The sequence below is a fragment of the Manis pentadactyla genome, chromosome 13 (genome assembly GCF_030020395.1).
Source record: "Manis pentadactyla isolate mManPen7 chromosome 13, mManPen7.hap1, whole genome shotgun sequence".
Lineage (NCBI taxonomy): Eukaryota > Metazoa > Chordata > Mammalia > Pholidota > Manidae > Manis > Manis pentadactyla.
Genome location: NC_080031.1, coordinates 28,028,375 through 28,046,493, shown reverse-complemented (window position 1 = coordinate 28,046,493; position 18,119 = coordinate 28,028,375). Strand labels below are relative to the sequence as shown.

The following is an 18,119-nucleotide window of genomic DNA, read 5'->3' as shown; positions in this document are numbered from 1 at the left end:
GGAGTGAAATTGCTGGGTCCTATGGTATTTCTATTTTTACTTTTTAAAGAAACCTCCATATTACTTTCCATAGTACCTGTACTAATTTATAATCTCACCAGCATTGCACTAGGGTTCCCTTTTATTCATATCCACACCAACACTTATTTCTTGTCTTGATATTAGTCACTTTGGTGTGAGGTGATATCTCATTGTGGTTTTGATTTGCATTTCCCTGATGATGAGTGATGAACATCTTTTCATGTGTCTGTTGGCCATATGTATGTCTTCTTTGAAAAATGTCTATTCAGATCCTATGCTCATTTTTTCATCAGATTTATTTCTTGATGTTGAGTTATATGAGTTCTTTATAAATTTTGGGTATTAGCCCCTTATCAAATACATAATTTGCAAACATGTTCTCCCATCCAGTAGGTTGCCTTTTCATTTTGTTGACCATTTCCTTTGCTGTGCAGAAGCTTTTTTGTTTGATGTAGTCCCAGTTTAGTTTTGCTTTTGTTTCCCTTGCCTGAGGAGACATCCAGAAAATAATTACTAATGCTAATGTTTAAGAGTTTACTGCCAAGACTTTCTTCTAGGAGTTATATGGTTTCAGTTCTTATGCTTAGGTTTTTAATCCATTTTTGTTTTATTTTTGTGTATGATGTAAGGTAGTGATCTAATTTCATTTTTTTGCATGTAATGGTTGAGTTTTTCCAACATCTTTTATTGAAGAGACTGCATTTTCTCAAGTGCATATTTTCCATCCTTTGTCATATATTAATTAACCATTATTTCTGGGCTCTCTATTCCATTCCATTGATGTATGTATCTATTCTTGTGCCTGCTCCATACTGGTTTGATTAATGTAGTTTTGTAGTACAGTTTGAAATCAGGAAGCTTGATACCTCCAGCTTTGTTCTTTCTCAAGATTGCTTTGGCTGTTTAGGGTCTGTTGTGTTTCCACACATTTCAGGATTATTTTCTCTGGTTCTGTGAGAAATGCCGTTTTTATTTTGATAGGGATTGCACTGATTCTGTACATTGCTTTGGGTAGTATGGCCATGTTTAACAATATTAATTCTTCTTATCTGTGAGCATGGAATAACTTTCCACTTACTTCTGTCACCTTCAGTTTCTTTCATCATTGACTTACAGATTTCAGAGTACAAGTCTTTTACTATCTTGGTTAGATTTCCTAGCTAAGTTTTTCTTTTTGATTCATTGAATAATTGTAATTATAATACAATTATAAATGGTATTTTTTTTCTTATTTTTCCTTCTGTTAGTTATTTGTATATAGAAATGCAAGACGTTTCTGAATATTGATTCATAGCCTGATATTTTACTGAATTCACTTATTAATTCTAATAGTTTGTTACTGAAGTCTGACCCCTGCTCCTGTTCACACTAGCAATGTGTGTGTGTGTGTGTGTGTATGTGTGTATGTGTGGTGGGGGGCATAAACAGTGGCACCACGCTGTTCCCATCCTATTATTGAATGGGGGAGTGTAAACAATAGCACATACTCTGCTCCTGCCCACATTCTCAGCATGGGAGGGGAACATAAACAACAGTGCTAACTAGCACCTGGGTCCCATAGAGAATTCCAGCAGTTTCCCTGACATTTGGCACAGACTTTAGTTCTAAAAACTGGTTTCCTTTCTTAGTGTGGTTGGCCTTTAAGCCCTTTAATCCAAGGCTAGTTTTCTGCACTTGTGGGCAAATATGTGCTCCAGTCCCTCAGTGGTATCCCTTTTTACTACAGGGCCACAGGTAGCGTCCCTCTTACCATACCTCCAGCACTCCTGCCATTTTACATGTGGTGTGTTTATCCCCCATTGTACAGAAGGTGTTCACCCAGGCTTCAGTTCAGGATGAACTCCTCTTTGTGTAGGTGTAGATTTGGTTGTGTTACGGGAGGATTGGGTCAGGCTGTTTCTGCATCACCATATTGGACCCACAGCTCAAGAATATAACTTTATTCTATTATCTCTATGGATAATGAGTTACTGAAACACATTTATCATCATAGAAGTCTAGAATTTCGACAGTGCACTCCTATATAAATAAAAATGTTCTGAGTCTCCAACCCCTGCTTAGGTATGTTTACAAGTAAATTATACATATGTATTATCATCAAATTATATGTTAGTGATAATTAGTTTCTTTTTATTTCCTTACAAAAATATAAATAGTAATTTAATATTTTCTAACAATACTCCAATTACAAATTCTGCTGGAATTTGTTGTGCCACCAATGTTATATGTCAAATTTCCATATGTGTTTGCTCCTCTCTGCTTTCTCTCTTCTGCTCCATTCCTGCACCACTACCACACAGTCGGAAACAATGTTGTTTTATATATCTTGATACCTCATAGAGTAAGTCTCCCTAAGTTACACTTCTTCAAATTGTTGGCCTTTCTTGACCCTGTTAACGTTTTTTAAAGTGACTCTAAAAGGTGTATTCACAATGCTATCTAACACTTAAAACCATGAGTTCTTACCTCTGGGAATTAGATATATATCAAATTTGTTTTCTTCTTTTTTCCCCTATCAGATAATCGCTACAAAGCTTCCAAGCCACCACTGCTTGAAATTATTTCTGACCTCCAATATGCTACCGTAGATTTTATTATATTTTTAAAATGTTTTTCAGTGTTCTCTCTTGTTTCATTTTTTTTGTTATTGAAATGGTCTCTTTATCAGAAATGGGAAACCTCAAAGAATGACAAACATGAAGAAAAGAAGGAAAGAAGGAATGAAAAGGATGTAGGCTCCAGTTTCAGTAGTATGACAGGCATTTATTCAGCTCAGTGAAACTCCTCTAAAGATTGAAGAATTAAAACATGAGCACCCCTGATTATAATTCAAAGGAAGGCTCTCATTTTCAGTAGAATACAAGTGTCGTTCCCCTTACTCCAGAAATTTAATACAGGACTAGCAATTAGAACCTAATCCTATGAACTGACTGCCTTCTTCCTGATGTATAGGGATTGGATGGTTGACACCCCAGATTCTTGCCACTGACTCTCCCAGTCAGAATAATATCAAGACTACAACATATCAGACACACTGAGTGATATGCCACGACACAGATATTGCAGGCTGTTCTTACCAGCCTCAGCAGCTATGTTCTGATTGTAAGAATTATGTTTGAGTCATTTGAACTCACAGCTGCATATGATTCTTGTTTTTAATGAATCACTTCCCTTACCTTCACCAGGTCACAGTGAACTTTTTCATTTTGTTCATTGCTGTACAGTACTAAGTAGGAAACATAATTACACCCTCAAGGATGGTAATACATCTTCTAATTTGGGTGTTCTGTTTCTAACTTCTTTCTTTTAGAAAACATTTTTGTGTAATGAAAGAAATTTTTAAAATTTTCTGAAATGAATATAGCTCTGTATTTTGCATTTGTGGTAAAAATGTTAAACTATTATAAAAGTGACTTGCTCTTACAAAAACAAGTAGCTTTGAACATAAAAAAATGATTAAATGCATAGTTACATTTGCTGAATTTTTTTTTAAGCTAGAGATTATTTTTATAGGGTTATGGAGCTTTCTGTTCTTTTTTTTTTTTCTTGTAGAGAGCCTTATCTTCAGAGTTTAAAAGGTTATGTTAGAAAATGAGTTTCTCTCTCCTGCCTCTGCCATCACCTAGATTCACCACTACATCTTTTAGTGAAAAGAGTAACTTTCTGGGTTACAGAGTATGGGTAGTGTAGCAAAGTTGTTCTCTCCTCTTACATTTGAACCCAATAAATTTCATTTTCTTTTCTGAAGAATTCCAAAATTCCTGAATTTGGGACACTGAACAATACCCTTTTGGGAAGTATAAAAGCCTAGTCTATGCCTTTCATTACTGCAAATTATAAACTAAAATCATCTGTCCCCCCTTTAATGCAGAAATTGCTGTGAGTGGTGCCTCCTTCTACCTCTTTAGACCTCTCACGGCCTTCATCTTGTGAACATGTCCTTTTCTACTCCAGCCAGCCTTCAGTCAGCACCTCCCACCCCTGGCCAGAGACAGTACCTCTTACACTGTTCCCTCAGTTCACTGCACTGAAAACTTACAGCCAAATAATGCCTTCTGGTCACAGAGTGAGTGCTTACCCTAAACTCCATCCTACACACACTGAATAAGCATATTCCTTATTTTTTCTCACATCTGTTTAAAATTTTTTTTTTTTTGCACTTGTGGGGACTGCTTTTATGGCTGCCAGCTAGAGCTGTTCAAAAGTATCTACCAGTATCTGCTATTTTCTAGACTTGGTACAAAGTCAGAAATGAGGGGTACAAAGATTCTCTTCCATTTGTAGCCTGAGTTTATTTGATGATTGAAACTAACTCTTTTAAAAAATCAGATCTAGTACAGTTTTTTGGTAAATTACTATTTTAATTTTTTATTTCTAATCATCTAGCATTTTAATTTTTTTATTTTTGAAATATAGATACAGGCATGCTGTTTTGATCTAGGAAGTTAAGACAGATCCTGATAAAGGAAAAGCAAGCTATATCAGTTCTGTAAGGTGTTGTTAGAGCATAGTCCCAATGGACTAATCAACTAATCATAGCAACATCATCCTTTTGCTAATTCAAAATAAAAACATGTATCTAGACATGATTTCTCACAGATACTGTTGGAATAATTTCTTGTAAATCTACCTAAACTGATGTTTATTATGACCTTCATAATGTCAAAGGATTTGTACCATTCCTCAATTGCCTGCTGATCTTTACTCTCTATTTCTTCATCCAATTCTGAGAAAGCTATCTGGCTGCCATAAAACTTAATATCCAACATAATACCCTTCCTTTGCTTCTATGCAATAGGTTCAGCATTATAACATAAATACCTTATGTTATCCATACAATGTAATTTCTTTGCCAGAAATAAAAACAAATAGAGTGACTGTAATGGGGTATGTGGTGGGGACTTAATGATGGGGGGAGTCTAGTAACCATAATGTTGCTCATGTAATTGTAGATTAATGATACCGAAATAAAAAAAAAATAGAGGCCATGGCAAAGTAAACAGCACTCATTTTGGAACATAATCCATAATTAGTAATCATTATTACTTCATTCAGTCTAATTGACCTATATGCTTACCTATTTGCTCAATTTTTTCCAACTCAATCCTTCATTCAGTTCCCTTATTTTTGAAATAAATATTTATAAGTTCCTACTGTGAGAATTTATTAATGATAAACTCATGTTTCCACTGGAAATATTTTTATTTCAACTTCATTTTTGAATGATAATTGTGCTGATTATAAAGTGTTAGCTTCACTTTTTTTCCCCACATTTTAAAAATGTTAGTCTGCTGTCTTCTGGTTTGTATCGTTTTTCTGAGAATTCTCCTGTAGATCCAATAGTTGTTTCTTTAAGGCAATATTTTTTCTATATTTGTATAAAATGTTTTTATCCTTTCTTCTCCTGTTTCAGTATAATCTAACTAATTATAAATTTAGCATTACTCATTCTACATGGAAACATCAGGATTCCCAAATCTGAGAATGTATGTCTTTCATAAATACCAGGGTGATCAGCAGTCTCCTAGTATTCTTCAAATATTGATTCCCACGCCATTATCTCTTCCTATCACCAGACCACTTATTAGGCATACATTAGTGTGGCCTATTCTCTCTTATATATCTTTTATTTAATATTAAATAAGATTTAATCCCTTTCTTGTGTTTTATTACATAACTTTACTAATTGTAAACATACTACTTGCAAATATTTGTATTCAATAATTCTAAGTTCCATAACTCCAGATCTAATTATGCCATTGTGACATGATTTTTTTAAAAGCCCTGATTATTTATAGTTTCCCAATGACTGTTATTCCCTTATAGCAAATTTCAGGTGACCACTGGTTTAACAACTGGCTCTTGAAACTCCTGAATACTTAACAAATTTTCATAAGCTAGTATGGGTCAATCTAGCACCCTGTTTGTTATCTCTGCTACTTCTTTTTTTGTAATTTTGGATTATAAACTCATGTTTGGTAGAGTTCAATTTTTTTTGAAATCCTATGTGGCCTTAATTGAAGGATTTATCTCCAGAGAGAATTTTCATTTTATTCTTCTAGGTACTTTAGGGATTTCTTAAGCAAAGGACCACTTTTCATATTTACTTTTTGCCTTTGGGGTTCCCATGTCATGCAGGTAGAATAATTTCAGGCTGCAAATCTGGGTAAGGGAAGTATGTGATAAAGAATAATCAGAGGACATTTTTCTTCCCATACTGAGCTGAAGATAAAACAGACACTTTTCCTTCTCATGTCCCTTTGTCAGCAGACAGAGGTGTTCTTCATTTTGAACTCCTTGATATTTTGCTGACATTTTAGAGGCTTAGGTATGCATTTAAAAGGATACTGGTTGGTTTTTCATCATTTGTAGGAGTTCTGAAAAAGGAGATTTATAAATTATTTAGTCTTCTACATTGCCAGTAAATCTATATAGAATTTTATGCCAATTTTAATCAAATATATTATCTCTACCTTAAAATTTTAATTTTATCAATAGATTAAAAAAGGATTTTCAGAACACCTCTATGGGAGATGGTATAGTATTGTAATAAAGAATAAGGGTGTAGCATCAGCATAAGTAGGATTTGATTTCCTTCCTTATAGCTGTGGGACCTGAAGCACATACCTTAACAATTGTACATCTATTTTCTTTTCTATAAGACTACTTAATGAGAGTTATTACAAGAGTGAATAAAATGATACTTCTAAAATATATAGCACAATGTCTGGCATATAGAAAGGTTTACTAAGTGGCTTAAGATATCCTTATGTCTTGAAGCCATTTATGCAAACATTGCCATTGGCAAAGTATTTAACTTTAATGCAAAATGTATTCTTGTATCTTCTAAAAGTTTCTGTTTTTATTTTTTTATTGATGTACAGTTGCTATACAATGTTATGTTGGTTTCAGGTGGACAACATAGTGATTTGACGGCTGTATACATTACTAAATGCTCACCACAATAAGTATAGTTACCATCCGTCATCGAAGATATTACAGTATTATTGACTGTGTTCCCTATGCTATACTTTTATCTCTTTGACTAATATCTTTTATAATTGGAAGCCTGCACCTCTTTAGCCCCTTCACCCACTTTGCCCACACCCTATTCCTCCTCCCCCATAGCAACCACCAGTCTCTTCTCTGTGTCCATGAGTCTATTTCTCTTTTTTCTCATTTCTTTCATTGTTTCTTTTGTTTTTTAGATTTCACATATAAGTGAAATCCATGGTATTTGTCTGCCTCTGCCTGGCTTATTTCACTTAGCATAATACCTTCCGGGTCTGTCCACGTTGTTACAAGTAGAAAGATTTCATTCTTTTTTAGTATAGTAATATTCCATTATATATGTGCCACATTTTCTTTATCCATTCATCTGTTGATCAACACTTAGATTGCTTCCATATCTTGGCTATTGTAAACAAGGCTGAAATAAACATAGGACTGCCTGAGTTTTTTTATTACAAATTAATGATTTTGTTTTCTTTGAATAAACTCCCAGAAGTAGAATTGCTGGGTCACATGACACCAATTTACATTCCCACCAATAGTATACAAGACTTCCCTTTTCTCCACATCCTTGGCAACATTTGTTACTTCCTATCTTGTTCATACTAGCCTTCTTGATTGTTGTGAGGTGATATCTCATTGCGCTTTTGATTTGCATTTCCTTGATGATTAGTGATGTCGAGCATCTTTTTATGTTGGCCGTCTATTTGTCTTTTTTGGAAAAATGTCTATTCAGGTTCTTTGTCCATTTTTTAATAAAATTATTTGGTTTTTTTTTAGAGTAGGCTGTATGAATTTTTATAAATTTTGGAGATTAACCCCTTATCAGGTATATCATTTGCATATATATTCTCCTATTCATCAGGTTGCCTTTTCATTTTGTTGACCATTTCTTTCCTGTGTAGAAGTTTTTTTGTTTGATGTAGTCCCACTTGTTTATTTTTGCTTTTGTTTCCCTTGCCTAAGGAAACATATCCAGAAAAAAAAATTATGAGTACTGATGTTCAAGAGGTTACTATGTTTTCTTCTAGGACTTAATATGGTTTTAGTTGTTTAATCCATTTTTAGTTTATTTTTGTGTATGGGTAAGGTACTAACCAAGGTTCATTCTTTTGCATGTAGCTGTTTTCCCAACCATTTATTGAAGAGACTGTCTTTTTCCCATTACATATTCTTCCCTCACTTGTCATATACCATATAGGCATGGACTTACTGCTTAGCCCCTATTCTGTTACATGGATCTATGTATCTATTTTCTTGGCATATATTCTTTTAATTACTGTAGCTTTGTAAAACAGTTTGAAATCAAGGAGTGTGATACCTCCAATTTTGCTTTTTCTCAAGGTTGTTTTGACTATTTGGGATCTGTTGTGGTTCCATAAAAAATTTACGGCTATTTGCTAGTTCTGTGAAAAATGCCATTTTTATTTTGATAGGGTTTGTATTGAATCTGTAGAATGTTTTGGGTAGTATGGCTAATTTAACAATGTTAATTCTTCCTATCCTCGAGCATGGAAAACCTTTCCATTTATTTGTGCCATCTTTAGTTTCTTTCACCCATGATTTAGATTTCAGAGAATAGGTCTTTCATCAACTTGGTTAGATTTATTACTAGGTTTTTTTTTCTTTTTGGTGCAGTTGTAAATGGGATTAATTTCTTAATTTCTCTTTCTGCAAGTTCATTATCTGTATGTAGAAATGCAACAGATTTCTGTATATTGATTTTGTATCCTTTGACTTTACTGAATTCATTTAGTTCTAGTATGTTTTTGGTGGAATCTTTATGGTTTTCTATATATAATATCATGTCATCTATATTGTTTCTGATCTTAAAGAACTTCCGGTACTATATTGAATAAAAGTGGTGAGAATAGGCATCCTTGTCTTATTCCTGATATCAGAGGAAAATCTTTCAGATTTTTACCATTATGAATGATGTTAGCTTTGAGCTTGTTATATATGGCCTTTATTATATTGAGATATGTTCCCTCAACCCCCACTTTGTTGAGAGTTTTTATCATGAATGAATGTTGAATTTTGTCAAATACTCTTTCAATATCTATTGAGATGATGTGATTTTTATCCTTCCTTTTGTTAATGTGGTGTGTCACATTGATGGAGTTGCACATGTTGAACCATCCTTACATCACTCACATAAATCCCACTTGGTATAGTGAATGATTCTTTTAATGTACTTTGAATTCATCATTCTAATATTTTGTTATGAGGACTTTTGTACTTATGTTCATCAAGTATATTGGTCTGTAATGTTTTTTTTTTATAGTGTCTTTGTCTGATTTTTGTATCAGGGTAATGCTGGCCTTGTATAATGAGTTTGGAAACATTTATTTTCTTCTTTTCATATTTTAAAAAATAGTTTAAAAAGGATATTCATTAACTTTTCTTAAAATGTTTAGTAGAATTCACTCATGAAACCATGTGGACCTGGACTTTTGTTTGTTGGGAGGTTTTTGATTATCAATTCAATTTTTTACAAATCGTTGGAATAAAACATTTGTTACAAATAATTCTTTTCATATTTTCTATTCCTTTCTGTTCATTCTTAGGAGACTGCATGTTTTAAGAACTATCCATTTCTTCTAGGTGGTCCAGTTTGTTCCATATAATTTTTCATAGAATTCTCTTATAATTGCTTATATTTCTGTAGTGTCATTTGTAATTTGTCCTCTTTCATTTCTGATATTATTTGAGTCCTCCTTTTTTCTTGATGATTTTGGCTAAAAGTTTGTCAATTTTATCTTTTCAAAGAACTGCTGTTAATTTCACTGACTTTTTTTTCTATTTTCTGAGTCTCCTTCATTTATTTCTACTGTGATCTTTATTATGTTCTTTCTTCTACTGACTATGGGCTTTTGTCTTCATTTTCTAGTTCCTTTAGTTGTAAGGTTAGATTGCTTATTTAAGATTGTTTTTGTTTCTTGAGGTAGGCTTATATTGCTGTTAACTTCCCGCTTAAATGATTTTGCTGCATCCTATATTGACATTTCCTTCTACTTTAAAGTAGTATGAGAAATTCTGTCACTTCAGGAGACAAGACTTATACTGTGAAATTGATATCAGACCCAATTTTTTAAATTGATGCTGTGCTATAAAACCCTCCATTTCCTGAATTGTCAAATTTACCTCAGGAGAGTTGCAACTAATATTTCCTAATTTTTCTATTTATTTTAGTATCTATACTTATATCTCTGTATCATATGTCATATGATACATATTTTCCTCAATGGCTTGTTTGATTTTTTTCTTTTTTACTAATATCTTAATTGAATGTTTAACTCAATTTTTTCAGTCTTTTCCCATTGTTCCCAATTTTTTAGTATTATATTTATTTTTAATATGGGTTTTGAATTGCAGTATCAACTCACTTTGTGTTGAAATGTTGTCTTTTTTGTTAATGTCTAGATGAATAATTTTTATGTTACTTCCTTCTTTGGTCAAGGACTTAGTTATAAAAGTGTTAACTGCCTCATTAATTTTTATTTTTAATAAAATTATCCTCAAAGAATATAACGAAATTTTTAGAATTTATTAAGGATTCCTTATATTCTCATGTATAGTTCTTTATAGCTTTGCTTGTTAATTTTCCATTTGTAAGTAAATCTGAAAGAAAATATATGAAAAGTTCCACTGTGTTTTTAACAAGTCATTTTTGGGTTTTTTTTGATTTTCAGTTTTAAGTACTTGGCTGTCATGTTTGCTTCTAAAAAGGCCTAGGCTTATCACCATTTTTGAAGGGAGTACCTTTTATCCTTACTTAAAATCCCTACTTTGTCTCATTTTAATATCTTTGAACTTGAGTTCTGTTTTATCAGTGATCATTGCTGCTATTCATACTCTCTACATGTTGTATTTGCCTGAATCACCTTTTCTCATCTTTTAATTTTCAACTTATTTTCCTATGTTTTTATTGTGTTTCTTGTAAATAGAATTTTTTTAACCCAGTCCGGTCTTTAACATTCACACTTGTTGGGACAAACAGTATACAAGCTTTTATTTTCTTCCAACATATTTTATGTACATTTTATGTATTTATTACTTTGCTGGCTTGGTCAGCTTTCCATTCATTTTCTTTTCCCTCTTCGATTGTCAATCCTATATTGTTGTTAATCTGCTTATCCATTTTTCTAGTACTTACATTCTCATCCTCATGAGTCATAATTAAATCTATAGTCTTATTATATCAGAATTAAATAATAACTGTGCCTGTACCATTTTACTAAATTATATTATTAACATGTAAAGAAGTTCAGATGTTTTTTCCTTCCCCTCTCTATTGTCTACAATTTTACTCAGATAGTTCAGAATTTTTACTGTAAGGCTACATGTAAGCTGTCAATTTTCCAGGAAACCTCTCTCTTGAATTTTGGGTTTTTCATTCCCTTGTTATTATTCTGTAGGTTTTCTGAGTGTCTCTGTCCATGAATAATTTATTCTTTATATTTGAGGGTTTTTTTAATTTTATAGAAATGGTATCATATGGCATATATATTTTTGCAATTTAATCTTCTTTGCTTAACATTATATTTGTGACGTTCTTTATTCTGATGTGTATTATTCTGGTTTATTCATTTTTACTGCAGTATATTATTCCATCCTATGAATACCTATCATTTATCCATTCTCATGTTTGGACATTTGTTTCCACTTTGAAGGCTATTACATAGAGTGCAGCTGTGAACATTCTTGCACATGTCTCCTGATGCTCACATGCAAGAGTTTCTACAGGTAAGGTATACACCTGGATGTGGAACTGCCAATGCAATATATGTTCATCTTGGCTTTACTAGATACTGTAATGCCAAATTGTTTTCAAAGTAGTTGTAGCAATTTACACCCCACAGCAGCTTTGTCTGAAAGCTCCTATTTTATGTGTTCTTGCCATTCTGGGTAGGTAGTATTTAATTGTGGTCTAATTTGCATTTCTCTACTTAATAATGAGATCATACTTTTATATTTTTAAAAATTTATTTAATCAGCTCTTTATTTTTATTGAGGTATATACAATAAAATGCACAAATATTAGTGTAGAGCTTAATGAATTTTCACATGTGTACATTCATGTAACCATCACTCAGAACATTTCAAACATTCTCACTAATTCTTTCCCCCTTCACCTATTTCACCCATACTGCTACCCACTTCTCTAGCAACCACCAGTCTGTTCTGTGTCTATGAGTCTTTTTCTGTCTGTTTTATTTTTACAGATTTCACATTTAAGTGAAATCATGTGGTATTTGTATTTCTCTCACTTATTTCATTTAGCAAGATATTCTCTAGGTCCACCCATGTTGCTGCAAATGGCAAAACTTCATCCTTGTGTTTTTAGAGGTAAATAATATTCCATTGTAAATAAGTACATCTTCCTTATCCATTCATCTTTGATGGACATTTCATTGGCTATTGTAAATAATGCTGCAATAAACATATGATACATATATCTTTTCAAATTAATGATTTCATTTTCTTTTGAGTATATTCCAGAAGTAGGATTGCTGGGTCATATGGTATTTCTATTTTCAGTTTTTTGAGAAACCTCCATACTTCCCATAGTGGCTGTACCAATTTGCAGTCCCACCAGCAGTATACAGGGTTTCCTTTCCTCCACATCCTTGCCAACACTTGTTATTTGTCTTTTGGATAGTAGCCATTCTGACTTGTGTGAAGTGATATCTCTTTGTGGTTTTGATTTACATTTCCCTGATGATTAGCAATTTAGAGAATCTTCTTATATGTCTGTTGGCCTTCTGTATGTCTTTGGAAAAATGTCTGTTCAGGTCTATGCCAATTTTTTAATCAGACTATTTGGTTTTCTATGTTGAGTTTTATGAATTCTATTTTGGGTATTAGCCTGTTATCAGGTATATCATTTGTAAACATATTCTGCCATTCAATAGGTTGCCTTTTCATTTTGTTGACCATTTCCTTTGCCTTAAAGAAGCTTTTTAGTTTGATGTAGTCCCATTCATTTATTTTTGCTTTTGTTTCTATTGACTGAGGAGACATATGTAGAAAAAAAATTACTAATGCTGATGTTCAGGAGCTTACTACTTATGTTTTCTTCAAGAAATTTTATAGTTTCAGATGTTTAATCCATTTTTAGTTTATTTTTGAGTAAGGCAGTGATCTAATTTCATTCTTTTGCATGTAATGTTCATTTTCCCAGCACCATTTATTTAAGAGACTTTTTTCTCCCCACTGCATATTCTTGTCTTCTTTACCATATATTAGTTGACCATATAAGTGTAGGTTTAGTTCTAGGCTCTCCATTTTGTTCCACTGACCTGTGTGTCTACTCTTGGAGCAGTACCATACTGTTTGGATTACTGTAGCTTTTAGTATAGTTTCACATCAGGGTGTGTGATTACCCAGCATTGTTGTTCTTTCTCAAGATTGTTTTAGCTATTCTGAGGTATTTTGTGTTTCCATACAAATTTCAGCATTGTTTGCTCTAGTTCTGTGAAAAATGCCATTTTTATTTTGATAGGGATTGCATTAATCTGTATCTTTTTGGGGCCATACTTATATTAATATGTATATATTTATGGCCATACTTAACATTAATTCTTCCTACTCATTAGCATGGAATAACTTTCAATTTATTTGTGCCATCTTCAGTTTCTTTCATCAATTACTTACAGTTTTCAGAGTACAGGTCTTCATTAACTTGGTTAGGTATTTTCTTAGGTATTTTTTTCATTTCGATACAGTTGTATATGGAATCGATTTCTTAATTTTTCTTTCTGCTAGTTCATTATTTATATATAGAACTGCAAGAGATTTTAGTATATTGATTTTGTATCCTTGGCCTTTACTGAATTCATTTAGTTCCAATATTTTTTGGTGGAGTCTTTGGGGTTTTCTTTTTATAGTACCTGCAATATAGTACTTTTATAGTACTTTTATAGTACTTGCAGTATAGTCATCTGCAAACAGTGGCACTTTTACTTCTTCCTTACCAATTTGGATGCCTTGCCTTTTATTTCTTTTTCTTGTGTGATTGCTTTGCCTAGGACTTCTAGTAATATGTTGAATAAAAGTGGTGAGAGCTGGTACTCTTATCTTCTTTCTGATCATAGAGGAAAGCTTCCAGCTTTTCACCATTATGATGTTGGTTGCGGGTTTAATGTATATAGCTATTGCTATGTTGTGATATGTTTCCTTTCTATCCACCTTGTGAGAGCTTTTGCCATGAATGGATATTGAATTTTGTCAAATGCTTTTCACGATCTATTGATATGATCATATTTTTTTCACCCTTCCTTTTGTTAATGTGGTATATCACATTGATGTGCAGATGTTGAACCATCCTTGTATCCCTAGAATAAATCATACTTGGTTGTAGTGAATGATCCTTTTAATGTATTTTTGAATTCAGTTTGCTAGTATTTTGTTGAGGATTTTGTATGTTTATAAGGGATATTGGGCTGTAATTTTCTTTTCTTTTTTTTTTTTTGTAGAGTTTGTCTAGTTTTGGTATAAAGGTTTGTGGCCTTGTAGAATGAATGGAAGCTTTCCTTTTCAGTTTTTTGGACTATTTTGAGAAGGAAAGGTATTAACTTTTCTTTAAATGTTTGGTAGAATTTGCCTATAAAGCCATCTGTTCCTAGCCTTTTGTTTATTGGGAGTTTTGTGAATACTACCTCAATTTTCTCACTACTAATCATTCTTTTCATATTTTGTATTTCTTCCCTGGTTCAGTATTGGAATATTGCATGTTTCTAGGAGTTGATCCATTTCTTCTCGGTTATCCAGCTTGTTGGCATATAATTTTTCATAGTAATCTCTTAATAATTGTTTGGATTTCTGTGGTGTCAATTATAACCTCTTTTATTTCAATTATTTGCATCATCTTTTTTTTGATTATTCTAGCTAAAGACATCAATTTTGTCTCTTCAACATTCCATTGATCTTTTGTATTTTTTTTTTTAGTCTCTATTTCATTTATTTCCACTCTGATCTTTATTATTTCCTTCCTTTTATTGACTTTTGGCTTTGTCCTTTCTCTAATTCCTTTAGGTGTAGGATTAGATGGTTTATTTGAGATTGTTTTTTTTGTCTTGAGTTAGTCCAGTATCACTAATTGAACTTACTTTTAGAATTGCTTTTGCTGCATCCCAAAGATTTTGAACTGCTGTTTTTATTTTCATAATTCTCCAAGTATTTTTATTTCCACTTTGATTACTTTATTGTTTAGTAGCATGCTGTTTAGCTTCTGTGTTTTTTTTTTTTTTCCAGTTTGTTTTTTCCTGTAATTGATTTCCAGGTTCATACTGTTGTGGGCAGAAAAGATTATTGTCATGATTTCACTCTGTATTAAGATTGAATTTTTTAAGACTTCCTCTGTGGCCTAACATGGGATTTATCTTGGAGAATGTTCTCTGTGCACTTGGAAAGAATGAGTATATTTTTGGATATAATGTCCCATATATATCTTTAGGTCCATTTAGTCTAATGTGTCATTGAAAGCCACTGTATCTTTATTGTATTTCTGTCTGGATGATGTATCCATTGATGTAAGTGGGGTCTTAATGTCCCCTACTATTATCATAGTATTAGCAATTTCTTCATGTCTGACAATATTTGCTTTAGGTATTTACATGTTCCTCTATTGGGTGCATTGATATTTGTAATTGTTATATTTTCTTGCTGGATTGAGCCTGTAGTAATTACATAATTCTTGTCTCTTTTTAGTCTTTGTCTTAAAGTATTTTGTCTAATATAGGTATTGTTATTCACGCTTTTTTTTTCATTTCTGTTTGCATGGAATATTTTTTTCTATTCCTTCAGTTTTATTCAGTATGTATCTTTAGGTCTGAAATGAGTCTCTTGTAGGAAGCACATAAATGGATCTTGTTTCTTTTATCCATTCAGCCACCCAGTGTCTTTTGATTAGAGTTACATTAATTGTCCATTTATATTTGAAGTAAATAGTGAAATGTATGTGCTTATCACCATTTTGTTAAATGTTTTCTGGCTGTTTTTTCATTCTTCTCTTATCTTTTTTTCTTCTCTTGCTCTCTTCCCTTGTACATAATGACTTCTTTTAGTGTTATGGTTGGCTTCTTTTGTATTTTCTGTGTCTGTATTATAGTTTTTGGGTTGTATTTATATGAGACTTATATGTAATATTGTACATATGTCACATTCTATGTTGATTGTTGCTTAAGCTTAAACTAATTCTAACAGCACTATATTTACAGTTGATCCTCCATGTTTCATATATATGATGTATTCTTTTATACTTTTTTATTTAATAATTCTCTTAACTAAATATTAGAAGTGACTGATTTTACTACTTTGATCTCTTAACCTTCAGACTAGCTTTTAAGTGATCTACCTTTGTTATCTCTTTCCTTATACCAGTGAGTTTTTTTTTCTTTTCACAATTTTCTTGCCTCTAGTTATGGTCCTTACTTCTTTGTCTTAAAGAAGTCCCTCTATTATGTAAATTCCTTTAATTGTGTTTACGAGAGAAGTTCTTCATATCTTTCTCAATCCTGAATGATAACCTTACTAGATAGAGTATTCTTGCTTGTAGGTTGTTACCTTCAGCACTTTAAATATACCATGCACGCCCTCTGGCCTATAGACTAATAGCTGATAACCTTGTGGTATTTCCTTTGTATGTAACTCATTGCTTTTCTTCTGCTGCTTTTAAGATTCTTTGTCTTTGATCTTTGGCATTTTAATTTTGTGTCTCGGTGTGGCCCTCCTTAGATTCATCTTATTTGGGGATTTCTTGATTCCTGGACCTGAATGTTTGTTTCCTTCCCTAGGTTAAGGAAGTTTTCAGCTAGTAGTTCTTCAAACAATGTTTTCACCCCTTTCTCTTTCTGAGACTCCTATAATAAGAATGTTAGGATGTTTGATGTTGTCTCAGAGGTCCCTTAACCTATTCTCATTTCTTTTTATTTTTTCTTTCTGTTCTTCAACTTGAGTGCTTTCCATTACTCCGTTTTCCAAACTACTGATGAGTTCTGCATCCTGTAGCCTGCTGTTGATTCCTTCTAGGGTATTTTTTATCTCCTTTATTGTCTTTTTCATCTCTGATTGGTTCTTTTTACTTTTTTTTTTTGAAGCCTTCCCTGAGTTCATCCATTCTTCTCTCATCTGGTGAGCATCTTTATAACTATTACTTCAAACTCTATCAGATAGATTGCTTCCCTCAGTTTCATTTAGTTCTTTTCTCGAAGTTTTGTCTTACCATTTTGTTTTAAGAATATTCCTCAGTCTCCTGTTTTGATTGACTTTCTGTGTGTTTCTACAGGCTAGGGAAAGGAGCTACCTTTTTCAATCTTGAATTGTTGGCCTTATCTACAAACATCCCTTGGGTAGATCGTGTATGCCTGGCAGTTTAAGCTGAAGGCTAGATGGTGCCAGCAGGGTGCTGTGGTGCCCGGGCCCCCAGGTTGTGATGCATAGGGCTCCCGTTTAGGCTACACTGGTGCAGTGACTGGATTCAGAAGGGATGCAGGCAGTGTGAGTTCACATGGGCGTTGCACTGGTTCCTCCTTGGTGGAACTGCTGGGCCTCTGGCTGGCACGACTGGGTGAAGGCAGGATCGGGGCGACTGCCTTAGCTAAGTCTGGAGCTAGTGTGAGCCCTCACTCTGTTCCCATACACACTGTCAGAGTGTAGACAAGAAGAGAAATATTGGCACTAACTAGCACCTCTGGTCACAGAGAGAGTTCTAACAGTTCCCCTGCCTTAGCTCTGAAAGTTGGATTCCTTCTCTCATAGGGCAGTTGCTCTTTAAACTGGGACTTTTTCCTGTGTCCAGGGCAGGGGAATCTCTGCTTTTGTCCCCACTGATATCCCTCCTTACTTACTGTAGGACTGGGATGAGGCTTCCTCCATACCATGTCTGTCTCTGTTGCCATTTTTTTATGTTTTTTTATCCCTCATGTGCAGGTGTTCATGCGGACTTCAGTCCTTCCACAGGATGAATTGCTCTGTGCATCAGTTAGATTTGGTGTGTACATAGGAGATGGGTTCAGGTTCTTTCTTGCTGCCATGTTGGACTCACATCCAATTTGTCTTTTTCATACATGTTACTGCAAAGCTCC

General features: G+C 33.3%; 1 protein-coding gene across 2 annotated transcripts in view; it reads left to right on the top strand.

Annotated features, from left to right (window-relative positions):
- The window catches only part of PGR (progesterone receptor), a 97,303-nt gene that overhangs the window by 57,241 nt on the left and 21,943 nt on the right, over positions 1-18,119 (top strand). Inside the window, exon 4 of one of the 2 annotated variants that reach the window (XM_036902814.2) lies at positions 11,706-11,778. The exons of the other annotated variant lie outside the window; for it this stretch is intronic. Coding sequence (XP_036758709.2) covers positions 11,706-11,778 — 73 coding nt within the window. The remainder of the gene's footprint in view (positions 1-11,705; positions 11,779-18,119) is intronic. 2 annotated transcript variants of the gene reach the window in all.